The following is a 23,029-nucleotide window of genomic DNA, read 5'->3' as shown; positions in this document are numbered from 1 at the left end:
TTACCATTGGCTAGTTCTATAGTATAAGGCGTGTCTAGCCTACTGGTTGCTAGGCCTAGGGAGTCTTTAAACTCAGCGGATATAAAACTTAGGTCAGCGCCAGTATCAAATAAGACAGATGCAAAATGTCCGTTAAGCAAAAACGTACCGGTTACCACATTCGGCTCTTCTTTAGCTTCGCCTGCGCCGATCACAAAAGCTCTCCCGCGAGCTTGGTTTCCCTTTTGCGGGCAATCCCGACTAAAATGCCCTGGCTTCCCGCATGCGTAGCAGTTGTCGCTTGCTCCAGCTTCTCTGACACGGCAATTCATCGTCTTGTGCCCTGGTCTGCCACATTTGGCGCATTCGATTCTTGCGCATTCACCCTCGTGGTGATACTTGCATTTGTTGCACCATGGGCGAGGCCCGTTGTATCCTTTCCTTGATGGCTCCGCGGCTTGGATCGCGTAAGCCCTTACGCTCTCCTGCTTCTTGAACGGTGGCTGCTTGGAGTCGGACCCTCGGTGGTGAGGGTTCCATTTCCTCTTGGAGTCAGAGGTTCGCTGCTCGTTTCCGCGCGTAGTCAACATACCCGCACGGACCGTATCCCTTGTAAGGGTGATGGCCCGCGCTACCGCCTCATCAAAGGTTGGAGGCGCTGCGGCGTTGAGCGGAACCATAACAACAGGAGGTAACCCAAAAATATACCTCTCGATCTTCTTTTCCTCCGTGTTTGCCATGTCTGGCACCAACTGGCAAAGCTCGTTGAAACGGTTGTTGTAGGCGTCGATATCCGTTCCTACCATGGTGTGGTTCCAGAATTCCTGTTGTAGACTCTGGATTTCTGCGCGAGAGCAGAACTTTCTCATCATCATTTCCTTCAGTTCCTCCCAGGTCTTGTGGATAGCAACTTCTCGCCCCAATGTTTTCGTTTGAAGCTTCCACCAAGACGAAGCTGCCTCTTGGAACATGCAGGTCGCGTAAAGGACCTTCTGGTTCTCACTACATCAGCTAATGGAGAGAACTGTCTCCATCTTGTCAATCCAGTTGTAGAGCCCAATGGCCCCTTCGGTACCCTTGAATGGCCAAGGCTTACAGGCCATGAATGTCTTGTAGGAGCATCCTTTGTCCAAGGCTCCTGATTCGGGTTCTGGGGTCTCATTCTGACGACCCTGACTTGATTCGGCCTTGCTGGCCTCATGTGTTGCGATTGCTTGCGCGATTATTTCCGCGAGTTCCTAGGGTGTCATGGTAATTCCTTTGGCTTTAGTTGGAGGCATTCTCGCTCTAAAAGAGAATGAAAATATATCAAACTTAGCGCATGTACTCTGAGCACATAATGTTTTTCTTTATTTACTACACTGTGTGACCCGTGTTCCTAAGTGTGTGTATAGTTTCTTTTGAAAATATTTCATGCGATTTCCCCCAACGGTTATAGTCTAGGTTAAAACTTCTTTTCCTAGTTCGCTATAACCAGTGCTCTGATACCAATCTGTCACACCCGGCCCTGAGCGGCGGAAACAGCCGGGCGCGCGCGAGTGGGGATTGATAATTAAGCACGGGCCATTGCAAACATTCAAAGATTTTTATTGCGCATGAAATGTTTAATACAAATACATTACATTGTTTAAAAATTACATAAAAACATCCAAGTATAAAAACTGTTGAAGATTTCCACGCCATATCCCCTTGCGCGGCGGGAACAACCACGCGCATCGAAGGGATAGAACTAAATTCTTCCAAAAAGCTAGTTTTAGATGTTCAGCGTGAGGTGCTCTAAGTGTGACTCCATGCGCTACCTAGTTATCTCCTGAAAGACACGTAAAAACATTTGAATCAGTATAAACTGAGTGAGTTCACAAGTTTTTGTAACTATATAAATCGTATTGCGTCATAGTCTTGATAAAATCATATTGAAACACATTTCTGATTTCATGTCTAAACATATACTTGATAATCCATATGAAAACATAGATCTGACACATATTTCTGATAAAAGTCGTTCCGCGGGCTACGCGCGATCATTACCGGAAGTGTGCTCGTCCATGCAAAGTGGCGCTGCCACTACGAGCTAAATAATATAATGCCGTCCCGCGGTTTACGCGTGGACATTTCTGAAAAACCGTGCTCGTCTATGCAAAGAGGCGCTGCCCCTACGAGCTAATCAATAATTCCGTCCCGCGGGTTACGCTGCGGACGTTGTGCCGGAAAACAAGGCGCTCGTCCATGCAAAGAGGCGCGACCCCTACGAGCGGGCTCAAACCCATAGTACTGCCCCATGACCATACTAGGCACTCGTCCATGCAAAGAGGTGCGACCCCTACGAGTGGGTGGATCAAACCAGCAGTCCCTACCCTTAGAGTTCCAATGGTAAAGTGATCACTTACTCGAATTCTGGCGCACATACATCGTAAACCAAAGATAACCGTTTGCATTGCTCATCATGAAACATAACTTAAACACATAATCGCTTGCATAGCTTGCAAGTATACCATGATAAAACATTATTTAAGTACGTGTCCCTCGCCCCGAAAACAGTTTAAAAATAGTGAAAACAGTGAAAATAGGGGCTGTGAGACTCACCTGTGGTTCTTGTTAAGGGATTAATCGAGATTCGGGTTTTCTTGGTGTTGGCCTCGGAATCGAAGGTCTAGAATACGATTAAATAACAAGAAGTATATATATTAAGATCAAGAAATAGGAGAATATAAGGGTTGGAAAGTAGATCTCAAGGTTATATTCTCGGCTTACCTAGTAACAGGATCGGAAATGAAAACAACGGATGCTTGGGAGAGGATTAGTGCAAGTTTGCAGTTCTTTGAAGTGTGTTTTGGGTGATAATTTAGGTTACATATTTATAGACAAACTCAAGGGAACACAATCCCTTGCTTTAGTGGATTGTAATCTTTTTATATCTAGGGGTAATGATGATAAAGTATGGAAATTATTATTATTTATTTAAAAGTGGAGTAGTGGATAAAAGATTTTGATTTTGATTTGGTCAGGACATGCAGGTCTGGGGTTGGTGAGAATAGGGTGGCTGACAGTTGACTTTTCGTGTTACAGTGAGCTTTTTCAGGTACTTTTGTCAGTGTACAGTAAAAAAAATGGAAAATCTCTGAAACACGCTACTGTTTCCTTTTGGGCGGGAGTAATCTCCTTACGTCTGGAGAATGGACTAAGTGTTCCGTGCGTATCACTTTGTGCGCATAGCTTTCTGCGTGAAGGACATTTCTTTGCTGCGGGTAGGTGCGTAACCTTCTCGCAGTTAGGGACATTGAGTTTCATTTGTAGATTCTCCAGGTGGTCTTGTTAATTCAACATAGTGATCAGTTATGTTGAAGTCAATTCCATCTTGGAGCTTCAGACAAACTAGCTCTCAATGTTCCCGCCATGCGGGGAGGTTAGTTCCCTTCCGCACGCGCATAAACGGTTTAGGATGCACCCGCCTTAGCATCATGCGGGGATGGTCAACCCATTAGACAACATAAACGTTAAGGTACATGAAAACATAAAGCCAAAACATTCGCGCATGGCGCATATAACATATGCCCACGCTGGTTCTTAACATGGCGCCTCGCGCAGGGCGCACCATAATATGCCCGCGCTGACTAACATGGCGCGCTCGCGCAGGGCGCACATAACAAATGCACGCAGCTGATTAACATGGCGCGCTCGCGCATGGCGCACATAACAAATGCACGCGCTGATTCTAATATGGCGCGCTCGCGCAAGGCGCATATAACATAATTACCTAATATTTAGGTTGATTACTTGGTTTAAGGGATTGGGAATTTACCGGGTGTCACAATTAACCTCGTGGTACCGAATTGGTTCGTGAAGCTTTTGAAGTGTAAGATTGGATCTCCGGCGGTGTTGCGTGATGTGGTGATGAGAGCTGAGAAGGTTACGGCGGCGGTGGCGGTGGCGAAGGGGATAATATACTCGGCGCATGATAGCGCGGAGGAGACGGTTTACGGCGGCTGTAAAGCTGACGGAGGCGTTGGTTAAGAGGAAGTGGGATGGACACGTGTACGGGGTGTAATAGGAAGGTGTTGTATGGTGATGTGTTGCCGGCTTTGGAGTTTGATGAGACTGTTGAGGATGTGGCTAATGCCAACGTGGCGTCGGCGAAACTTTAGTCAAAAGTTAAAACTTGTTTGTTATGAATTATGATATGATGATGTTATGTTATGGTTATGTTAATAAAGTATAAGTTTAATAAAATGTTACGGGTCTGTTTGGTATGGGGTAATGGAATGGACGAGTGAAATGAATGGATGAGGGAAATGGAATGGATCATTACCATTTCATTGTCTTGTTTGGTTATCATCTAGAAAACTAGAAATGAAATGAATAATTAATTAATGTTGTTAGTCAGGAAAAAAAAAGAGTGAATAAAATAAAATTGGAGGTAAGCGGTGGTGGACGGAGGTGGCGAGAGTGGGAGGCGATTGATGATGGTGGTTGGAGGTGGTCAGTGGCGTTAGTTGGCGGTGGCAGGTGGTATGGCGGTAACGGCAGGCGCGGTGGTGGGTGGGTTGCGGTGATGGTGGGTGGAGGTGGTAGATGGTTAATATGGCGGCGGTAGTCGGCGGCGATGGCAGTGATCGGAGGCGACGACGGTGGTCGGTGGCGGCGGCTGGGGTGGGGTTGGTGGTGGAGATGGCGTTGGTGGTGGGTGGCGGTGGTGATGGTGATCGATGGTAATAGTGGGAGGATGGTGGAGATGAGTAGGGTGAAAGAGGGGATGGAATGAAAAAAAAAAACAAAGGGGGTGAATGGAATGAATTTTGGTGTTTTAGAGTGAATGGAATGGACAAAGTAATGGGTGATTCCATTCCTTTAGCCAACCAAACACACTTTTTCTTCATTCCTTCGTAAAGGTTTATTCCATTCCACCTCCCATTCATGCATACCAAACGCTACCTAAGTGTTTTCATTTATCTGGCCCTTATCAGAGAGTCCAAATATGTTTTCTTAAAATTATTTTTTCAGATTTTTTCACTCTCTTAACCAATGTTTTAAAAACCCGTTCGTAGCCGGCTAGTCGAAACCGCGCTATACCGAATTTTGGTAAGGCAGTTGTATTTAGAGGCGGTATTTTTGGGCGGTTTATTAGAGCATCGTATCGCTGGTTTTTCTAAAAATACCGGTTAAAACAAGCAAACAGTTTAAAACCCGAGAAATTTTTGACATTTTTTGTGGCTCGTTTTTTTTAAATTACTTTTATCCTAGCGGATAAAATTGTTGCGAGTAAACATAGCAAACGATAATTCGTTAATAAACCAATTCTGTATCCTGCAAATCCAATGTTGTAAACTTCTATTTGAGTCGAGCATTGTTCATGTGTGATGTTTATTAATGTACCTTTGAGTTATTTTTTAAGTTGAAGTTGTGTTATTTTGAATTATAGGGTAAACTATTCAACCCGGTTGAACCTCCCGGTACAATCCCGGTTCAACCAGTTATACCATTTTTGAACCAAATCGGGTACAAGTAAAATGCTAGTTTTTAAAACATTGCTTTTAACGCACCACTGACGATGTGTTAGGTAGTCCGGCCGACGAGTTAGCTAACACATAGTCAACGATGTATTAAGCCTCCAAACACATGGTCAAATATGTGTTATGTGACAACCGCCAAAAAAATTAGACTAATCTGGTAATTATCTTAACCGTAATCGTGTATTAATTAGTAAAATAAATACATAGGAATAATATTTTTAGCCAAAGTTTTTGACTTTAGTTGAATTTTAAAATATGGAATCCGAAAAAGTTCAATTTTTGTCGTGTAGCTGACACTGTGCAAATTGACACCGGGTAATATCTCAAAACGGATAAATTCATAAACGTGTCAAGATGACCTCGAAAAATAAAATTTTATGTTAGGATATTAGAGATAGTGTATAAAATTAATTTTAGAAGGTTCGAATCGCGAAAATTAGAAATTAAGTAACCGAAAGCCAGTAGAGGACACCGTAAGAGTCCGACATTAAGTTTATCAGAAAATTATGTTTTTAGGCAGACATTGACTGTAATCTAATTTCGCTCAAAGTCTGATAAAAAATTATTAGAAACGGAAGTCGTTTGGCTAGATAAATTACGAGATACGTTAAACGCTAACACCTAGATATTACCACATGTCATTATTTAAAACCAACTCTCCCTCTCCCTCACCCATCTCTCTCGGCCGCCACTTACACACAACCCAACCCACCTCCCAAACCCACCAATGATAAGCTTACATGTAGGTATGCAATGATTGAAGAATACTTGGAAGCTTCCCATTTATCCACCTACACACTCTACACCATACAACACATCTCCCTATACCTCTTTTTCTCTCTTCTTATAACCGGCCACCCCACCACCACTTTACAATCTCATCTTTTCAAATTATTATACACACAACACTTGATTAGGAGATCTTTGGTGGAAGTTTAAGCAAATTACAAGAAGTAGGAAGCCAAAGGAAGGATTATAGCCAACACAAGGTCACATTATCACCTCCATAGGCACCAAATCCGAAATCCAAGGTAACCCACTTCAAGATTTGTGTATATTAGTTGCTAGTTGATGTTAAAGCTTGATTTTAGTATGTTTGGTAGTGTACATGCAAGTATAATATGGATATATGCATGCATATGTGTGAACCGTGAGTTTACATATGAATGTATGAGATGAGTTTTGTTGATTATAGGACTTGTTATGGTTGCATTTTAGCTTGTATAGATTGTCCATATTGATGTTACTTAAATTTGTTTAACAAATGGGTTTAAGTATTGTTTTAATAATGGAAGTAAATGTGTAAATGGTCAAAAGATTGGAAATGGATTATGGGTAAAAACACCCATTAGAACCATAGGTTTTGATTTTGGTATTAGATTGAAGTTGTAAGCTTGTTAAATGGTAAAATGGTTAAAGGAAAAATGATAATTTTGAAAACCCACATACTTGATTACTTGAAAAAGTTGTAGTAATAATAATAATGGTTTTGAAAGGATCTTAGAAAAGGGTTGACAAAAGTGTAGAGATTTGATTTTTGTTGGAAAGTTACTTACACATGCAAGTAATACAAAAAATTTGATTTTTGATCATAAAGCTCATACTTGTCTTATATGGATTGAAAATGACAAAACTAAGTGATTGAATGGGACATATGGAAAGGAATAAAATCTACTAGAAGTACTAGGATGCATGAAACATGATAACTTAGATAAACAAGAGTTTGTGTTAAACTTACTAATAAAGGAAACTTTGTAAATTGTACAAGATGTTTTGCAAAATGATTTGATAAGTGAACATAATCTTGTGTGGATGATTAAAGACTTGTGGTTAGGATTACTTTAGTAAACTCTATTGTAAAGATTGTTGGTATGATAATAAGGTTATTAAAAATTGCTACTTACTAGTAATAGAAACTTTGTTATTAAAGAATCAAGAATGTGTTTGTTTTAAAGATGATAATGGGATGAAATAAGAGGTTAATATGGGTTATTAAGATCTGGAAATTTTGGTACATAACACCTTGTAGAGATTGTAGAAAATAACATGTATATTGTATAGTTGAAAACTTAAGCTAAGGCTTGAGCATGTGTAGTTAAAAATTTGTTTTGTGTGCATACTTGGTACTAGATGATCAAACATGTATATGATGATATATTATTTGTTATTATATGTATATTTGCTGTACCAAATGGTTTGGTTTTGATATTGTGACTTAATAGCTTGTCGGTGACTTTAACGGTCGGAAAAAGTTCGACTTTTAAGGTGAACCGACATGAGTTTTTGGAACTGAATTAAAAACAGCTCCTAAAGTCATAATATTCTTATATTTAACATAAGTTAAAGTACAAGAAAAGTCAAGAATAGCAAAACTTAAACAAACACGGTTCGTGTCGCGAAAAACCGACACGAAAACGTTAAAAATTGGCATTTTTAAGAAATTGGCAACAAAATAAAAACCAAAACATTTTTATTGAAAAACCAATAAAACTTGACTAAAAACTATATAAAAAGTGTTCTAGATAATTTAAAACTAAAAGTTTCACAAAAATGACAACCGGTTCGTTTTTAAACTCAAAACCAACGAAACCGGCAAAACCAACAAAACCGATTATAATAGAGTCAAAATTTTAAATAAAATAATAACTTGAATTTTTCCAAAACACTCCTACAACTAAAGGTAATAATTTTTATAAGTTTTAATAATTAAACTAAATTATTAAATAAAACAATTATTAGTTGGTTATTACTTGTTTATATTTTTAAGTATAGATTTATAAGATTATAAGTAGTAAACTTTATGTGTTATATGCTTGTGTGGATTTTTAGAATAAGAATATGTATATTTTAGTCAAATTTAAGATTAACGAACGTGTACTAATATAGGAACGAGCGTTTATTCGAACACCGAAATCAAAGGTGAGTTCTTCCTCCAAAAAGCATATTGTATATCTATATTCGTATTTATATATATATGTTTTGAAAACGCATTATACTACAAATTGTCGTTATTGTGGGATGAATCAATTTGGTTAAATAACTGTTAACCGAATTGAGGGCACAGAAATGTTGGTAGATCTATCGGGGTGACGCCCCCCACTTCCATTCGCGTTGGGTTAAAAGTGGGAATATTTCGAGTATGGTACGTTTCGAGTTATCAAATTGGTAGTCATACACGCGTTGTATTCTTAGCTGGTTTACAACTAACGCTTTTTGTGCTTAAAGGTAAAATGCGGGTTTCGTTATTGTGTTATACCGTGTTGTGATCGGTTTTATTGGGAGTATAATGGCCGTACACCATTATATTCATGTGTTGTTTATATATAAATTGTTTATATTTATATAATAAGTTTTTCTTCTCAGGAATAACTCACCAACATTCGTGTTGACCCAAATATTATTTAAATATGCTTTGCAGGAAAGTGAAGGTTTCGAGGTGGCATGGAAACGAGAGCGTGGGGTGTTTGAACAAAAGTGATGTATTGTAAACCGTGCATCAGCACGTGTAATAAACTCTGATTTTGTAAAATGTTTCCTTATAATAAAAGATGATGCTTTTATTATTAAATGTTTATTATTGTTGACTATCGGCATCTGTCATAACCCGAACAATTAAGTTAAGACTTCCGCTGTGTTAAGTTAAGGTTTTCGGGGTGTGACATGTTAAGTATTAATTTATTGTTAACGATGCGTTAAGTATTAATACTTAAAGCATCGTCAACCATAAATTAACAATTAACGCCTGTCAACATAAGCTAACACTTAACGCGTCATCAACCATGTGTAGTCCACCCCCTCGCGTCGTTATCTGATTGGTTTACTAACTCATTTGCAGTATTGTTTCACATTGTCCGGCGATGAGATACGTAAGTGACAAAACTGAAAACTTTAATTAGGAGAGATAAACTTGGAATCTCGTTCTATAAATGAGCTATTTTAAAAGTTTTCCACTCTTTCACTTTATCTTTTACTTAATTATGTGACGGGTATAGCTTGAAGAAGACGACGGAAACAATAATTAAGTAGGTTAAGTGATTAGAATGGACTATTAAACTTGAAATGATTTTTTTATGTTTTATACTAGGCTTTTCTCATTGGGGCTTAAATAATTATAGATAATTAATTAATAAATAGTAAGCGAGCTGAACCCAAGCCAAGCTCGAGCTTGAGAATCTACTCACAAGTTGAACTCGAGCTTTGAAAACAAAGCTCGAAACAAGTCGAGTTCGAGCTCCATATAATTTAAGAGCTCGACTCGTTTGCAGCCCCAATAATTGTTAATATGAAAGTATATGACATTTATGCACGGATAATATACAAAACAAAATGCATAAACCCTTTGAATTGTCTAACAAAATAATAAAATAATTTGCATCTTTTTATTTGGTGGTGGTTACAATAAAATGTACAAACTGATTTATTTTATGATTTTACTATTACAAAATCCTCTTGGGTGGATGCCCAAGTTCCTACCTAGTTGGTGACAAATGAAATGGGAGTAAAAAATTGCAAATAGTGGGGGAAAAGGTTCAAAAAAAAAATATGTATGTTATTGACCAAGCTGTATGCTTAATTGAAAAGAATACCCTTGTATGAATAAAATTATGAAAATAAACTATTCTAATCAAATTGATGACATAAATTATATACCATCACTTGCTGCAGTTAAAAGATAACTTTAGGTTTCACATTATACAAGTTACCCAAGAATTTGAGGCACCAAATTGTAGATTCTATGTATTTCAAACGTTTTTTAAAATGGTGTATGTCTTTTTAAAATAATAGTGGTGGGTTTAAATCATTGCAAGTGCAAAGTTATAAGGATTTTATGGGAAAATAAATTTGTTGTTAAAAAAATATAATAAATCTAATAAAATATTAGAGAAAAAGTTAAAATATAAAGGGAGACAAAAATGAGAAGTGTGAGAAGAATTTGTGATAAAAAAACCCTAAAAATTCAAAAAAAAAATAATAATCATAAGCCAAAATATAAATAAAAAACGAAATAATTAAAAAAACTAAAATGTTTCACCCATCATTCCCGTTCAAAAAAAACGACAAAAAGATGCAATGCCAAGAAAAAATGCATAATAACAAAAATAAACAAAAATCACAATGATGAACAAAAAAAGACACAATAGATCGCAAAATATGGCACAATGCCGAACAAAATATAACACAATGTTGAATAATATAACACAATATCAAGGGAAAAAACGCACAATCAATGACGAAAATAAGCAAAAAACACAATGATAGTTGTTCCTCAACATCGTGTCTTTTTTTTTTCAGAACGAGGAAAGCGGTAAAAACATTTTTTTGTTTTTATTTTTTTTAATTAAATTATGAGTTACTAATTTTTATTAATTTTTCATTATTATTATTTTTTTAATGGTCTTTTTGTTACAAATTCTTTCCGTTATTCTTATTTTTTTCCCCTTTATAATATAACCTGACCCTAAGATGTTAAGTATTTTTATTTATCTTTTACTTATTTACATGACCTATATAGTTTGAAGAAGACAACGGCAAACAATAATAAAGTTGTTTGTTATAGGTTAAGTAATTTGAAAGGACTTGTTAAACTTTTAAAAAAAAGTTTATTATGTTCTCTACAAGGCTTTTCTCATTGGAGCATTCTCCATTAATCAAGGTCCAACTAGGGATACCATCACACCAAACATCATTTCATACGTATTGTATAGGGCTATACGGGCATATAGAGCTCCGTATAGCCTTATACGGAACGTATAAGAAGGTTTTTTTAGCAAAACCCTCCGATATCTCTAGAAAGTTCGTTAATCAGTTAAGAGGTTCTCCTATACAGGGACAAAATTTTGTGCTGCGTGGACATATTATTTTTATTCTTTTGGAGGAAAAGGGTAGATGATAGTTTTATAAAAAAGTTAATAAAAGTTTTAATAATATTGGTAATTTAAAGAGAGCCGAGTGAAAACTGACCTTATTGGAGTAACTATTCATTTAATTAACTCAATCAATAATATTATAAGTGTAAAATACAAATTTTGTATCCATTAATTAAAGCAACTAGTTGTATACTGACTTGTCCGGTTCCAGAATACTGAAAAAGTGGGTATTAAAATCGGTACGGTACCAATTTAGTACTGTATCGGTATTTGTTAGATAACTTTCATCTTTGTATGGTACTATGGTATTGGTTATTGGTATTGTACAGGTTCTGATACCAAAAATAACAATACCAGATTTCTAAAATGTGGATACCGAATATTGTACCAAATTTATTGGCACGACATGGGTATCAATACCCATACCAGTACCCGGTACCAAAGCCCATCCCTAGTGTAGGTTGGTTGTGTACTGTTATTTAATAATCAGAAGAACAACAATCAATAGAGTATAAGATACAAACAAAATATATTAACACTAGTGACGGACTTAGTGTGTCCTCCGGTGGGCGGCCGCCCACCTTAATTTTTTAGTGTTATACCTATGTTAAAATTCCTAACGCACCCTATAAAACTTTTCAATCGACCCCCTTAAACTTTTGAAGCCGATGCTGTGACATCTGCCCCGATCCGACCCGACCCAGGTACCCGTTTCTCTGACCCGATCTCTTTCTTTTGTGATTTAATATTTATTTATACTTATATTTTACTTTTAATAATTTTTCCTTCCCGTCTCTTTCTCTCTCTTTCTTTCCGCCGTCCCGTCCCTCTTCTTCTCTCTTTCCGCCTTCTTTTCCCTCTTGTCGCCGTCCCGCCCTTAAGTCTTGAACCCGTCCTTTGTTCCTTCCCGCCTAAGGTTGTCTGCGCAGCTCCACGCGCCAGACTCCTTACAAGGAAGCCTGCGTGAAGACCACCTGTTACTGCGATACGCGAGACGAACTGTCCCCGCAGCGCGCTAAGGATTTTAGTTCTTCCCGCGGCGCGCTATGGATCCCGTTCTTCCCGCGACGCGCTAAGGAATATAGTTCTTCTCGCGACGCGCTTAGAATTGAAGTTCTTCTCGCGGCGCGCTTAGAAATATAGTTCTTTCCGCGGCGCACAAAGGTTGGTTCTGCCTGCCTTCGCGCTCTCTTGACCTTCTGTGTCTGCCTTCGCGCTCGAAGCTTTCTCGCGCTGTCTTGTGTCCTTTCTTCTGTTTTAACTTGCTTGTTTGCTTTTGATATCTTATCTTCTGTGCTGTTGACCTGACCTATCTTATGTCTGAAAAGCCACTTTTGGCGCAGCATGCGCACCAACCCCATTGGTTGGCAGAAAAAGTGACTGACATTATCTTTTGAGATCTGCTTTTCCATGCTTGACCAGTACCTTTATCTGACCCTCCCATGCTTTTTTTTTTTTACTGTTACCTGTCAGCTTTTCCTTTGCCCCTGCAGCTGCCATATCTTTTGATATCTTTTGCTTTTGGAATCTTTTACTTTTTGGAGATCTTTTCCCCTTTTCTAGGGATTGTGTTCCCTAGGGTTTCTCTATAAATAATAATGTTAATTTTCCTAACACTACACACACAAAGCACTTAAACTCTCCTATTCTCTCTTGCTCCTTGCTCTCACTGCCGTCTTCCTCTCTGCCTCCGTCTTCCTTCCTGTTCTGCCCTGCTTTTCCGGTAATATATATATTATATATAATAATTTACTTATTAATTATGCTAACTTATAATCAAGACTTAAAACAAATCATTAAAACAATAATTTTATTTATAGGTTAACTTGTGCTTGTTTAAAGTTGGTTCTTGCTTTATCTTACACCGCACCGTTTATCAAGTGAGTAATCTCGTACCTAATCCCTTTTTATCTTTAATGTTTTGGGATGTTCATGTGTTCATACAAACTTAGAGTCTTAAACTTGTTTATAAACTTTAGTCGCGCAGTATCCCATGTGTTGAGGACGTTTACTTGGCTGTTTATTTGTATGTGTGAATCATTAACCGCTTTGTTCGGCCTATTCCGAAGTTTTCATGGATCCATTAGATGAACACGGGAGACCTATCGTTTACGGTTTTCTTTGTTTACACTTGCACAGATGTTTTCTTGTTTTTGTGCTCATTTGGGAGCACGGATTGAACTATGAACTATGATCTATTTAGGCTTGATCACAATCTGATTACACCATTGTTAAACACCAGACATACACGTGTTGCGCGCAGAGATTATTGTTATCTATTATTATCTATTAAACTTGATTTCTCACCAACACGCAAGTGTTTGACGTTTATTTTAACACATGTTCAGGTTTGCAGTAGCTACATTTGGAGCTTGTGGACACATAGGAAGTTTTCTTTATTTTGGACCTAGATTAAAATGTATCAAGACAAGTTATTGTTGTTCTAATATTTTGCCTTATAATATATTGATTTATGTTATCTTGTGTTTACTCTGCGCGTGCGCGAATGAATATATTTATTAAATATTGACACCCAATAGTGTCACGAGTAATGAAACAATATGTGGCGCCCCGATGTATAATCCGCCTTTGGTCGGGGTGTTACAGATGCGACATTCCTAAAATTTAGAAACCGACCATTAAAAAACCAAAATATAATTTTATAGAATTTTAATATTGAATTTAATATAATTATTTATTTAATTAAGTAATTTTGACAATAGTAGATTTAAACAACATAGCCCAAGTGTTGAAGTGTCCAAGCCATTAGCTAGTTACCCATGACTCTATATTTAAACAAGTTCATTGTCCGAATGTCTTCAAAGAAAAATATAAGATTTGATGAATGCGGTTTCATTGGTTTCTACTACAAAGCGTCATCTTGGAAAGTTCAGATTAGAGGGTTTTAACAAGTTCTTTGAGTTAGTTAACTCTAGTTATGATCAATATGAACTTGAAGTGGTAAACATGGATGGCGAGTACATTAGTGCAAAGAAGCCAAGACAAAAAAAAAAACATGTACTAATCGCCAGTGTTATGAGTGTGAATGCTTCAATACAATTGTAGATTTGCTAATCTGAGAGTTTGGACATCGATTTAACGATGCAACATCTGACTTATTTGTTTGAGTAGTTCGAGTCCTTGTGATAATTATCGTTTGTTTAGTATTTCCCAAAATGCAAAGATTAGCCAAGATGCATCCTAATGATTTTGATGATTATGAAAAAAAGATGACTTTCGGTTGAACTAGAGAGCTATATTGATAATTTAAGAGCGGATATTCGATTTGCAAACTTGAATGGTTTATCAAGCCCTGTTCAGTTGATGGTTGAAACAAAGAAACACCTTTCGTTTAAATTGATGTATCATTTATTAAAGCTTGCGCTCGTGTTACCTGTTGCAACCGCAACGATTGAGAGATGTTTCTCGGGAATGAAGTTTTTGAAATCCGATTTACGTAATCGGATGGGTGATGAGAACTTAAGCGATGGTTTGATTTGTTATATTGAAAAAGATTTGCAAAGGAATGTGTCGGTAGATGATGCTATGTCAAGATTTCAAAAAATAAAGACTCGAAGAGAACGACTTTAGATATTTGTAATGATATTTAACCTGTTTTTGTTGGTTATCTTAAGTTGGATTGTCTTTGTAATTATACTTGACATACTTTTGTTTATTATCTTTTGTAATGATATTTTAACATATTTTTGTTTATGATCGCTAGTTTAATCATTTTTTTTATGACTTGACCCGAAGCGGACGAATTTTTTTTGTAAGGCGATCACCCTTACAATTTTTCGCTCCCAATGAAAAAAATTTTATGGGTATGCCACTTATTAACACCTAAGTTTTTCATAAAAGTAACTGAAAGAAAATAATGAAATAATAATTAACTGATTTTACAGATTGGTTATAAAAGTTAATACCTCGTCCGTTATATTAGAAGTGTCATGGTTTGAAAAACACAAAGTTTAAGATGGATTGAATTATTACTTTTTTTATTACCAAATGACAATAATACCCTCAGAATTGGGTCCATCATTATTGTTTATTAATTAATGCTAGTTGTGTGTGCTTAAGGGTAAACTTGGAAATTGGTTAATAAAATTTGAGAGTGAACATTTGTAAGACTATCCACTGTCATAATCCAACCCAACCCTAATTTTTTATTAAAAAACTAATTTATCTCTCTTCCACCTATACAACCTAATCTAATCCAATATTTCACTCACTATCACAACCCAATCTAAACAAATACTTTATTAAACAAATATGATTTATTTTATTATACACAAAACTCACTAAATAAAATAACAATAATAATTTAAATAATGTAGAAGAATAATATACAAAAGTACAAGTTATATAATAAAATATATATCAATTGATTGCAAACTTGGATTGGTGGAGCAAATGGATTGATGACCATAAATAAAATTGAAGTTTTTTTAATAAAGTGTTTTGTCTTTTGTCTACCCTGTAATCAATAATAGTAAATGATTGCTATAGCAAGTAGTCGGACAAATGAAAAAAGAAATATGAACATTTTTAATGAGACGTACGGAGTATATCCTAACAAAAACACTTAAAAATAAAAATTTTGCATACAAAAGATAAAATATAAGCTAGTCAAAACAACGCAAAGTTTAGAGACTAAAAGAAGGGTGTGTGACACGTTAAAATTATTATATCCTAATGATAAGTATAAAAAGGTGTATATATTACAGAGTTTTATGACATTATCCTAACCTTTATGAGAAAAATAGTATTATAAGCTAAAAAGGTCAAAAAATGTCTCCCCTGGCCTTGGCTATACAAGCATCACGTTATTGACTGGACGTTTTTAGTAAATTACTAAATTTCTAAATGATCTTTACATCTATATCATAAAGATGCGAATTGTGTGTGACTGACATGTTCAATCCGAACATATCCAATTTATTTAAATGTGTCAAACGGATTGAGAGTTATAATCAAATTGTAAATATGTTACTCGAATTGATTAGTTAATTGTTAAAAAATAGGTTAACAAGCCATAAACAAGTTAATGGATCATGTTTAACAAAATAGGTTAACAAATCAACTTATTTAAGACCATGTGTTACCACAACACCGATGCGTGGAAGATTGCCACATCAGCCAATCGCGCCTCCGACCACCGTGACACACGGCACAGAAATGGTGAAAGACCAGCGTCTGGAAGTCTGGCAGCGGCGTAGTGGGGAGAAGAGAGTAAAGAGGTAGGCCATTAGTGATTTATTGAATATGAACTTTGAACCCTTAGATCAGTATTTTAATTCCTAACCATTGGATTGTCTTGAAAGAAAACAAAAATAAATACAAAACACGGTAAAATGTTGTTTGAAGTATAAAAAACCAATACACACACATATATATATAACCAATATTAATAGTTTTAAACATTATTTAAACCCCCCCCCCCCCCCCCCACCCACACACACACACACATTTTAATAATTCATACCCACACAACATGTCTTTCCAAAAACATCATTTTAAACATTATTTAACACCCCCCCCCCCCACCCCACACATAACATGACTAAACGGGTTAAACAAGTTAATTGAAGCACAACCCATACTTGAAATAGGTTAAATATACAATCCTAAATTTTGATTATTTTGATGTTATGTAATAACTGCCAACTAATTTTGTTGTCATGTAATAATTGCAAGTTATATGATTCAACCAAGGCTCTATAACTCTAAATTAACAGTCTTCTGTTAATGGCATCATGGATTGATTACTAAAGTATGGGAGTGTCTATAGCCTCTAAATAAATCATTAAGGTTAAGAATCCAACCACGTCATCAAGGTTCAATGTATTTCTCCCTTTGTAAACACAATCATTTTCATATAAGACATTCCACAATTCAAAGTATGGATACTAACATCATGCGTAGTCAAAACTTTTCACACTTAGGCGTTTTGTGATACGTGACGGTTCAATTAGCATTGGAGAGTTTTATAAAAAGTGGTGTGATGATAAAAAAGGTCATAACTCTCATGCAATCATTGTCCCTCTCACACAAAGCGCCACACTTCCCACTACACATGGTCTAAGACCGCGCAACAAGCGCCACACTTCCCACTACACATGGTCTAAGACCGCGCAACGGATAATGCTCCTATAGTATAGGGTGTTGTGTAACATGTGACGTCACGTCACTATAGGGTAGAGGTGCACAAATCGGGTATTTTTAGAAACCAGAACCGGGTAGGAACCGGTTCCAAGTATGGTCAACAAACGTCAAAACCGGGTTTTAACCGGTTCCACCGGGTTTTGACAGGGTATTTCCGGTTCCGAGTACGGCTCCGAGGAGAAGCGCCCCGCTACACATGATCTAAGGCTGGTCATTGTTGAGTCTTAAAGGGGGCCGCCAAAGTCACCTCATTACCTCAGCACCATTAGACATGCCAGCGTCTAACCACTCTAGCACTTTAGTGTCGTCTTCTTAACCCTCCAACCCCCCCCCCTCCCCCCAAAACTCCAATGGGTTAGTCCGCTTCCTAAAACCAATCACACGCACGGTTATTTATTATTTTCTTTCATTTCAATATTAGTTAAACCACAACGCGCTAGTTAAGAATAAGCTAGTTAAAACTCGATTGCTTGCATGGCAATGACATGACACTTTAACTAGCATTATAGCATAATGCCAGCATTAAGATCACAAACAAAGCAAGATTTCGCACTAAAAGCATATACCACTAAAAATTACCAGATTAACCAACACTATGTCAAAGCCACATAACAAAACTAAGTTGCATGCTTGACTATTGCCCTTTTAAAATTTGCTAATACTCCACATAACCACCAGAATACAAGTAATCTTGGTTTGGTTTCAAAATGAACAGGTCAAAAGTAAGTTGATCATTCTCACTTTATACGCAACGCTTGTAGCTGATACCTCTCCAAATCAGCATCCAGATCTTCAGCCGATACTTTTTCTGGACGAGTTCGCTCTCCACCATGACCCTTTCCCCTTTCAGATCCACGATGATGCGCATTATCACCACCACGCGCTTGCCCTCTTCCAACAATTCTGTCAAATATAGAAAGTGACTAGTTCAATAAATGCCTCTAGTTAAACCACAAGTATAAAACAGGAAAAGAATATTGTAAATGCATGATACTAATATAGTGGAAATTCATTAATACCTTCGAGAAGGATTTATGGGATGAGTTCCCAAAATACCCGTTTGCATTGGTGGTACAGGAACGGGAACAGGAACAGGGGCAACAATGTTTACTCCAACCAGTTCTAGTTTCATAGGCTTACCATCCAGCAGTAAATTGTTATATCTCTTCATTGCAGCCAGTGCATCTGCATGGCGCATATACACCACCTCAGCAGTTCCCTGGGAGAAAAAAAAACAGGGTCAACCATTTGACCCGTACCAAAACTAACCAGTTTTGACACCAATAAACTAATATACCTTTGATCTTCCACCTCTATCGTAATGAATTGCATAGCGTTTCAGTTCACCGATGTCTGAAAATAGCACCTGAAAATAGACAATATGAGCATGATGTTAAAGATTATGCGCATTAAGTTCTTCTAAAGTGGGAAACACCAAACTGAATTCTGAAAGAATATTAAAGACTCTTAACTTTACTTAAGTACTTAATAAACTGATTTCAAATTCAAATGGTGTAGTACATCTAAAGAAATGATAACCAGATTTTAAACTAAATAAGTGCGCAAATGACCACCAGTAGTGTTGCAAAACTGCAAATAGTATCCTGTGTATCTATACTTCATGTTATATTATAAGATAGAGATTCCAGAATGAATAAAGAAACTTTCAGTTGAAAGATTTAATTTTGTAACTATCCATATTGGATATATGTTTATGGAAATATGTTTATACTGATAAAATGATCTACTGTTTTGTTACACAGATATACATAATCAAAACTAGTAATAATCATAGTATAATTCTAGGTTTCCAAAACTTTGTTCCATAATCAATAGATTGTCTACTAATATCATTTCAATTCCACAAGCCAAAACAATCATTTTCAGGAGACAAACTAAAACAAACCCTACGAGCAAACTTAAACAGAACTCAAGATCGATAATACTTATCAGATATAAATCAGATACCATTTCGTCAACCAAAACACAATTATAATAGCTGTAAATCGTATACCTTAATATCATCATTGCTAACTTCATAGTCCAAATTCGAGATGTAAAGCCTTGTCCCTGCCTCAGAGTTGGACTCGCCTCCAATCAGCGTATTTTGCACATGATAAGCCTGCAATCAAAATGGTTGCCTAATCTGTTACATATACAATATGGCAATGGCAGGACGAAATTGTAATGCTCGCGTACTTTGAGAACTGATCTGTAATTGTTTGCATAACTAACTAACATTACAAATAATTACAAATCAGTCTTCAAACTACATAACTTTTACAAACTTGCCCCTATATGATGTGCATGTAACATAATCAGCCTTCAAAACAATAATCACACACACACACACAAAATAATAATAATCACTGCCTCAATATGTACACAAACACAGAGAAATCAAAGCCTAATCTCACAAAAGTATGCAAAACACTGGAAATCATAATATCCAACAGTTTAGGAACAAAATTGTAAAAGCCAAATAGTTTTGGGGAATAATCTGTATGTCCACGAACACAGAATCAAAAACCCAATCTCACAAAAACATGCAAAACTCTGGAAATCGTAATATCCTACACTAAACGAACAAAATTGTAAAAGTCACATAGTTTGAGAACTGATCTGTAACTGTTTGTCTAACTAAGTAACTAACAATACAAATAACTACAAATCATTCCTCAAACTACATATATTCTACAACTTCATCCCTAAACTATCGTATCCATAAAACAATCCGCCTTCAAATCAATATTTTCATCACACTCACACAATAATAATCACCGCCTCAATATGTTCACAAACACAGATACACACACAAAAATAATTGCAAATCAGTCCTCAAACAATGTAACTTTTACAGTTTTATCCCTATACTAGTGTGCACATAACATAATCCGCCTTCAAATCAATATTTTCATCGCACACAAACACACAATAATAATCACTGCCTCAATATGTCCACGAACACAGACATACAAACACATAAATAATTACAGTCCCTGTACTATGTAACTTTCACAAATACAATTCCCTCCCTATAACATTGCGCACGTAACATATCAATCAATCAATCAATCATACCCAGTAAAATCCCACCGACAGCAAAGCTATAAGTAGGGTCTGGGGAGGGTGGGATGTAGGCACACCGTACCTCTATCCAAAGGAATAAAGAGGTGGCTTCCAGAGAGACCCTCGGCTCTAAGCACATGTGTATGAAGCAAAATAAAGGAAATCAAAGTTTAACAGCTATATAAAAACTACTACTAATTATAATAATATTAATAATAATATTAATAATAGGATCACAGTTTAACAGCTATATAAAAGCTAATAATAATTATAATAATAATAATAATATATGTAAGGGAAATACCATTATGGTATGTGACCTAAATAAGTTAAGTCTAAGCCCTAAGGTATTCAATTCTCTCTAAAAATCCTTAACTTTAATTCTACTTCTCCACGAATTCCTATCCTCAACCATGTCCTCGGAGAGGTTTAGGTCTATCAAATCATGCCTAATCCTCTCATCCCAAGTCAATTTCGGTCATCCTCTACCCCTCCTCCCCTCTATAGTAATGTTGTCTACGGATCTAACAGGATTCGTCGTAACATAAATAATATGTAAGGGAAATACCATTATCGCACGTAACATAAACCGCATCAAATCAATATTCATTACACGAACACACAACAATAATCACTGCCTCAATATGTCCATGAACACAGACATACACGAACAGAATTAATAACAAATCAGTCCTCAAACTATGTAAATTTTACAATTTCGTCCCTTAATTACTGTGCATGAAACACAATCCGCCTTCAAATCAATATTCATCACACAGTAATAATCACTGCCTCAATATGTCCACAAACACAGAGATACACACACATAAATAATTACAAATCAGTGTCTGTATTATGTGACATTCACAATTCCGTCCCTATACCATCATAAACACAAACACACACTAATAATCACTGCCTCAATATGTCCACAAACACAGAGATACACACACATAAATAATTACAAGTCAGTCTCTGTACTATGTAACTTTCACAAATCACAATTCCGTCCCTATACCTTCGTACACATAACATAATCCACCTTCAAATCAATATTCATCAAGCAAACACACAATAATAATCACCACCTCAATATGTACACAAACACAGAGATGCGCACACAGAAATAATTGCAAGCCAGTCCTCAAACTATGTAACTTTTACAACTTCATCCCTAAACTACTGTACACGTAACATAATCCACCTTCAAATTAATAACCATCACACAAACACACAATAACAATCACTGCCTCAATATGTCCACAAACACACATATACACACACAAATAATTACAAATCAGTCCCATACTATGTAACTTTCACAATTCCGTCCCTATACCATCGTACATGTAACATAACCGCTTCAAAACAGTATTCATCACGTGAACACACAATAGTAATCACTGCCTCAATATGTCCACGAACACAAACATACCCACCGAAATAATAACAAATCAGTCCTCAAACTATGCGACTTTCACAATTCCGTCCCTATACTGTTGTACACGTAACATAATCCGCCTCAATATGTCCACAAACACAGAGATACACATACAAAAATAACTGGCTAATTGCAAAGCAGTCCTCAAACTATGTAACTTTTACAGTTTCGTCCCCCTACACTATCGTACACAGAACATAATCCGCCTTCAAATCAATATTCACCACACAAACACACAATAGCAATCAGTGTCTCAACCTAATCTCACAAAAGCATACAAAAGTCTGGAAATCGTAATACTCTACACTATAGAGACGAAATTGTAAAAACCACATAGTTTGAGGACTGATCAGTAACAAATAACTACAAATCAGTCCTCAAACTATGTAGCTTTCACAATTTCATCCCTATACTATCATACACATAACATAATCCTCCGCCTTCAAATCAACATTCATCACACAAACACACAATAATAATAATCAATTAATCACTGCCTCAGCCTAATCTCACAAAGCATAACAAAAAGTAGAAATGCAGTTAAAATACACGAAGAAACCCTAACTTACGACCTGTGGACGGAAATAGGGTTTCGAACGAGCTGAAACTCGGTCTTCGGAGCGTCTGGTGGGACCGGGACCAGGACGAGGTTCGGAGTCGTGAGAAGTGGAACGGCCGTGACCGCGGACGCGTCCGCCTCCTCGGTCGGATGCTCCGGACGACTTCTTGTTGATTTTGATGATGTCATCGAGTGACATGTCGAGACGGTCCGCCATTTTCGGTGGAGTTTGTGGTGCAAAATGTTAGGGTTTATGTTTATGTTTATGAGATGAGTTTTGGGGGGAATTTGGCGTATGAGTTAATTTTTAACGTTTGGAAGCTTTTGCTATGTAAAACTTTTTTGTTAAACAAATCATCAATGTAATTATTATGTGAGTCGACCGTGTTTCTTAATTTAGTCTATTGATTGTTTCAGAGCGTTAGCGTTTTGTGAATCGGTG

General features: G+C 36.7%; 1 protein-coding gene across 1 annotated transcript; it reads right to left on the bottom strand.

Annotated features, from left to right (window-relative positions):
- Nucleotides 1–18,085: 18,085 nt before the first annotated feature.
- LOC143605985 (THO complex subunit 4B-like) lies at nucleotides 18,086–22,804 on the bottom strand. Its single transcript, XM_077081911.1, has 5 exons — nucleotides 22,601–22,804; nucleotides 19,533–19,640; nucleotides 18,816–18,884; nucleotides 18,538–18,737; nucleotides 18,086–18,421 (listed from the first exon to the last, which is right to left on the bottom strand). Exons 1-5 carry the CDS (start codon nucleotides 22,802–22,804, stop codon nucleotides 18,256–18,258), a joined length of 747 nt encoding a protein of 248 aa, XP_076938026.1. The 3' UTR covers nucleotides 18,086–18,255.
- Nucleotides 22,805–23,029: the final 225 nt, after the last annotated feature.

The sequence above is a fragment of the Bidens hawaiensis genome, unplaced genomic scaffold (genome assembly GCF_021521415.1).
Source record: "Bidens hawaiensis isolate Kalapana, Puna unplaced genomic scaffold, B.hawaiensis_p1.1 tig00072366_1, whole genome shotgun sequence".
In the NCBI taxonomy this organism is placed as follows: Eukaryota; Viridiplantae; Streptophyta; class Magnoliopsida; order Asterales; family Asteraceae; genus Bidens; species Bidens hawaiensis.
Note: the sequence above shows the minus strand (reverse complement) of the source record. Positions and strands in the feature narration are given on the sequence as shown.

Excerpts from the sequence above, each read along its gene's own strand:
- LOC143605985 (XM_077081911.1), bottom strand. The coding sequence starts at position 22,804 with ATGGCGGACCGTCTCGACATGTCACTCGATGACATCATCAAAATCAAC. Across the intron at positions 18,885-19,532 it reads TTAGCAATGATGATATTAAG|GTGCTATTTTCAGACATCGG; the intron begins GTATACGATTTA and ends GTCTATTTTCAG. Across the intron at positions 18,422-18,537 it reads CCCATAAATCCTTCTCGAAG|AATTGTTGGAAGAGGGCAAG; the intron begins GTATTAATGAAT and ends TATATTTGACAG.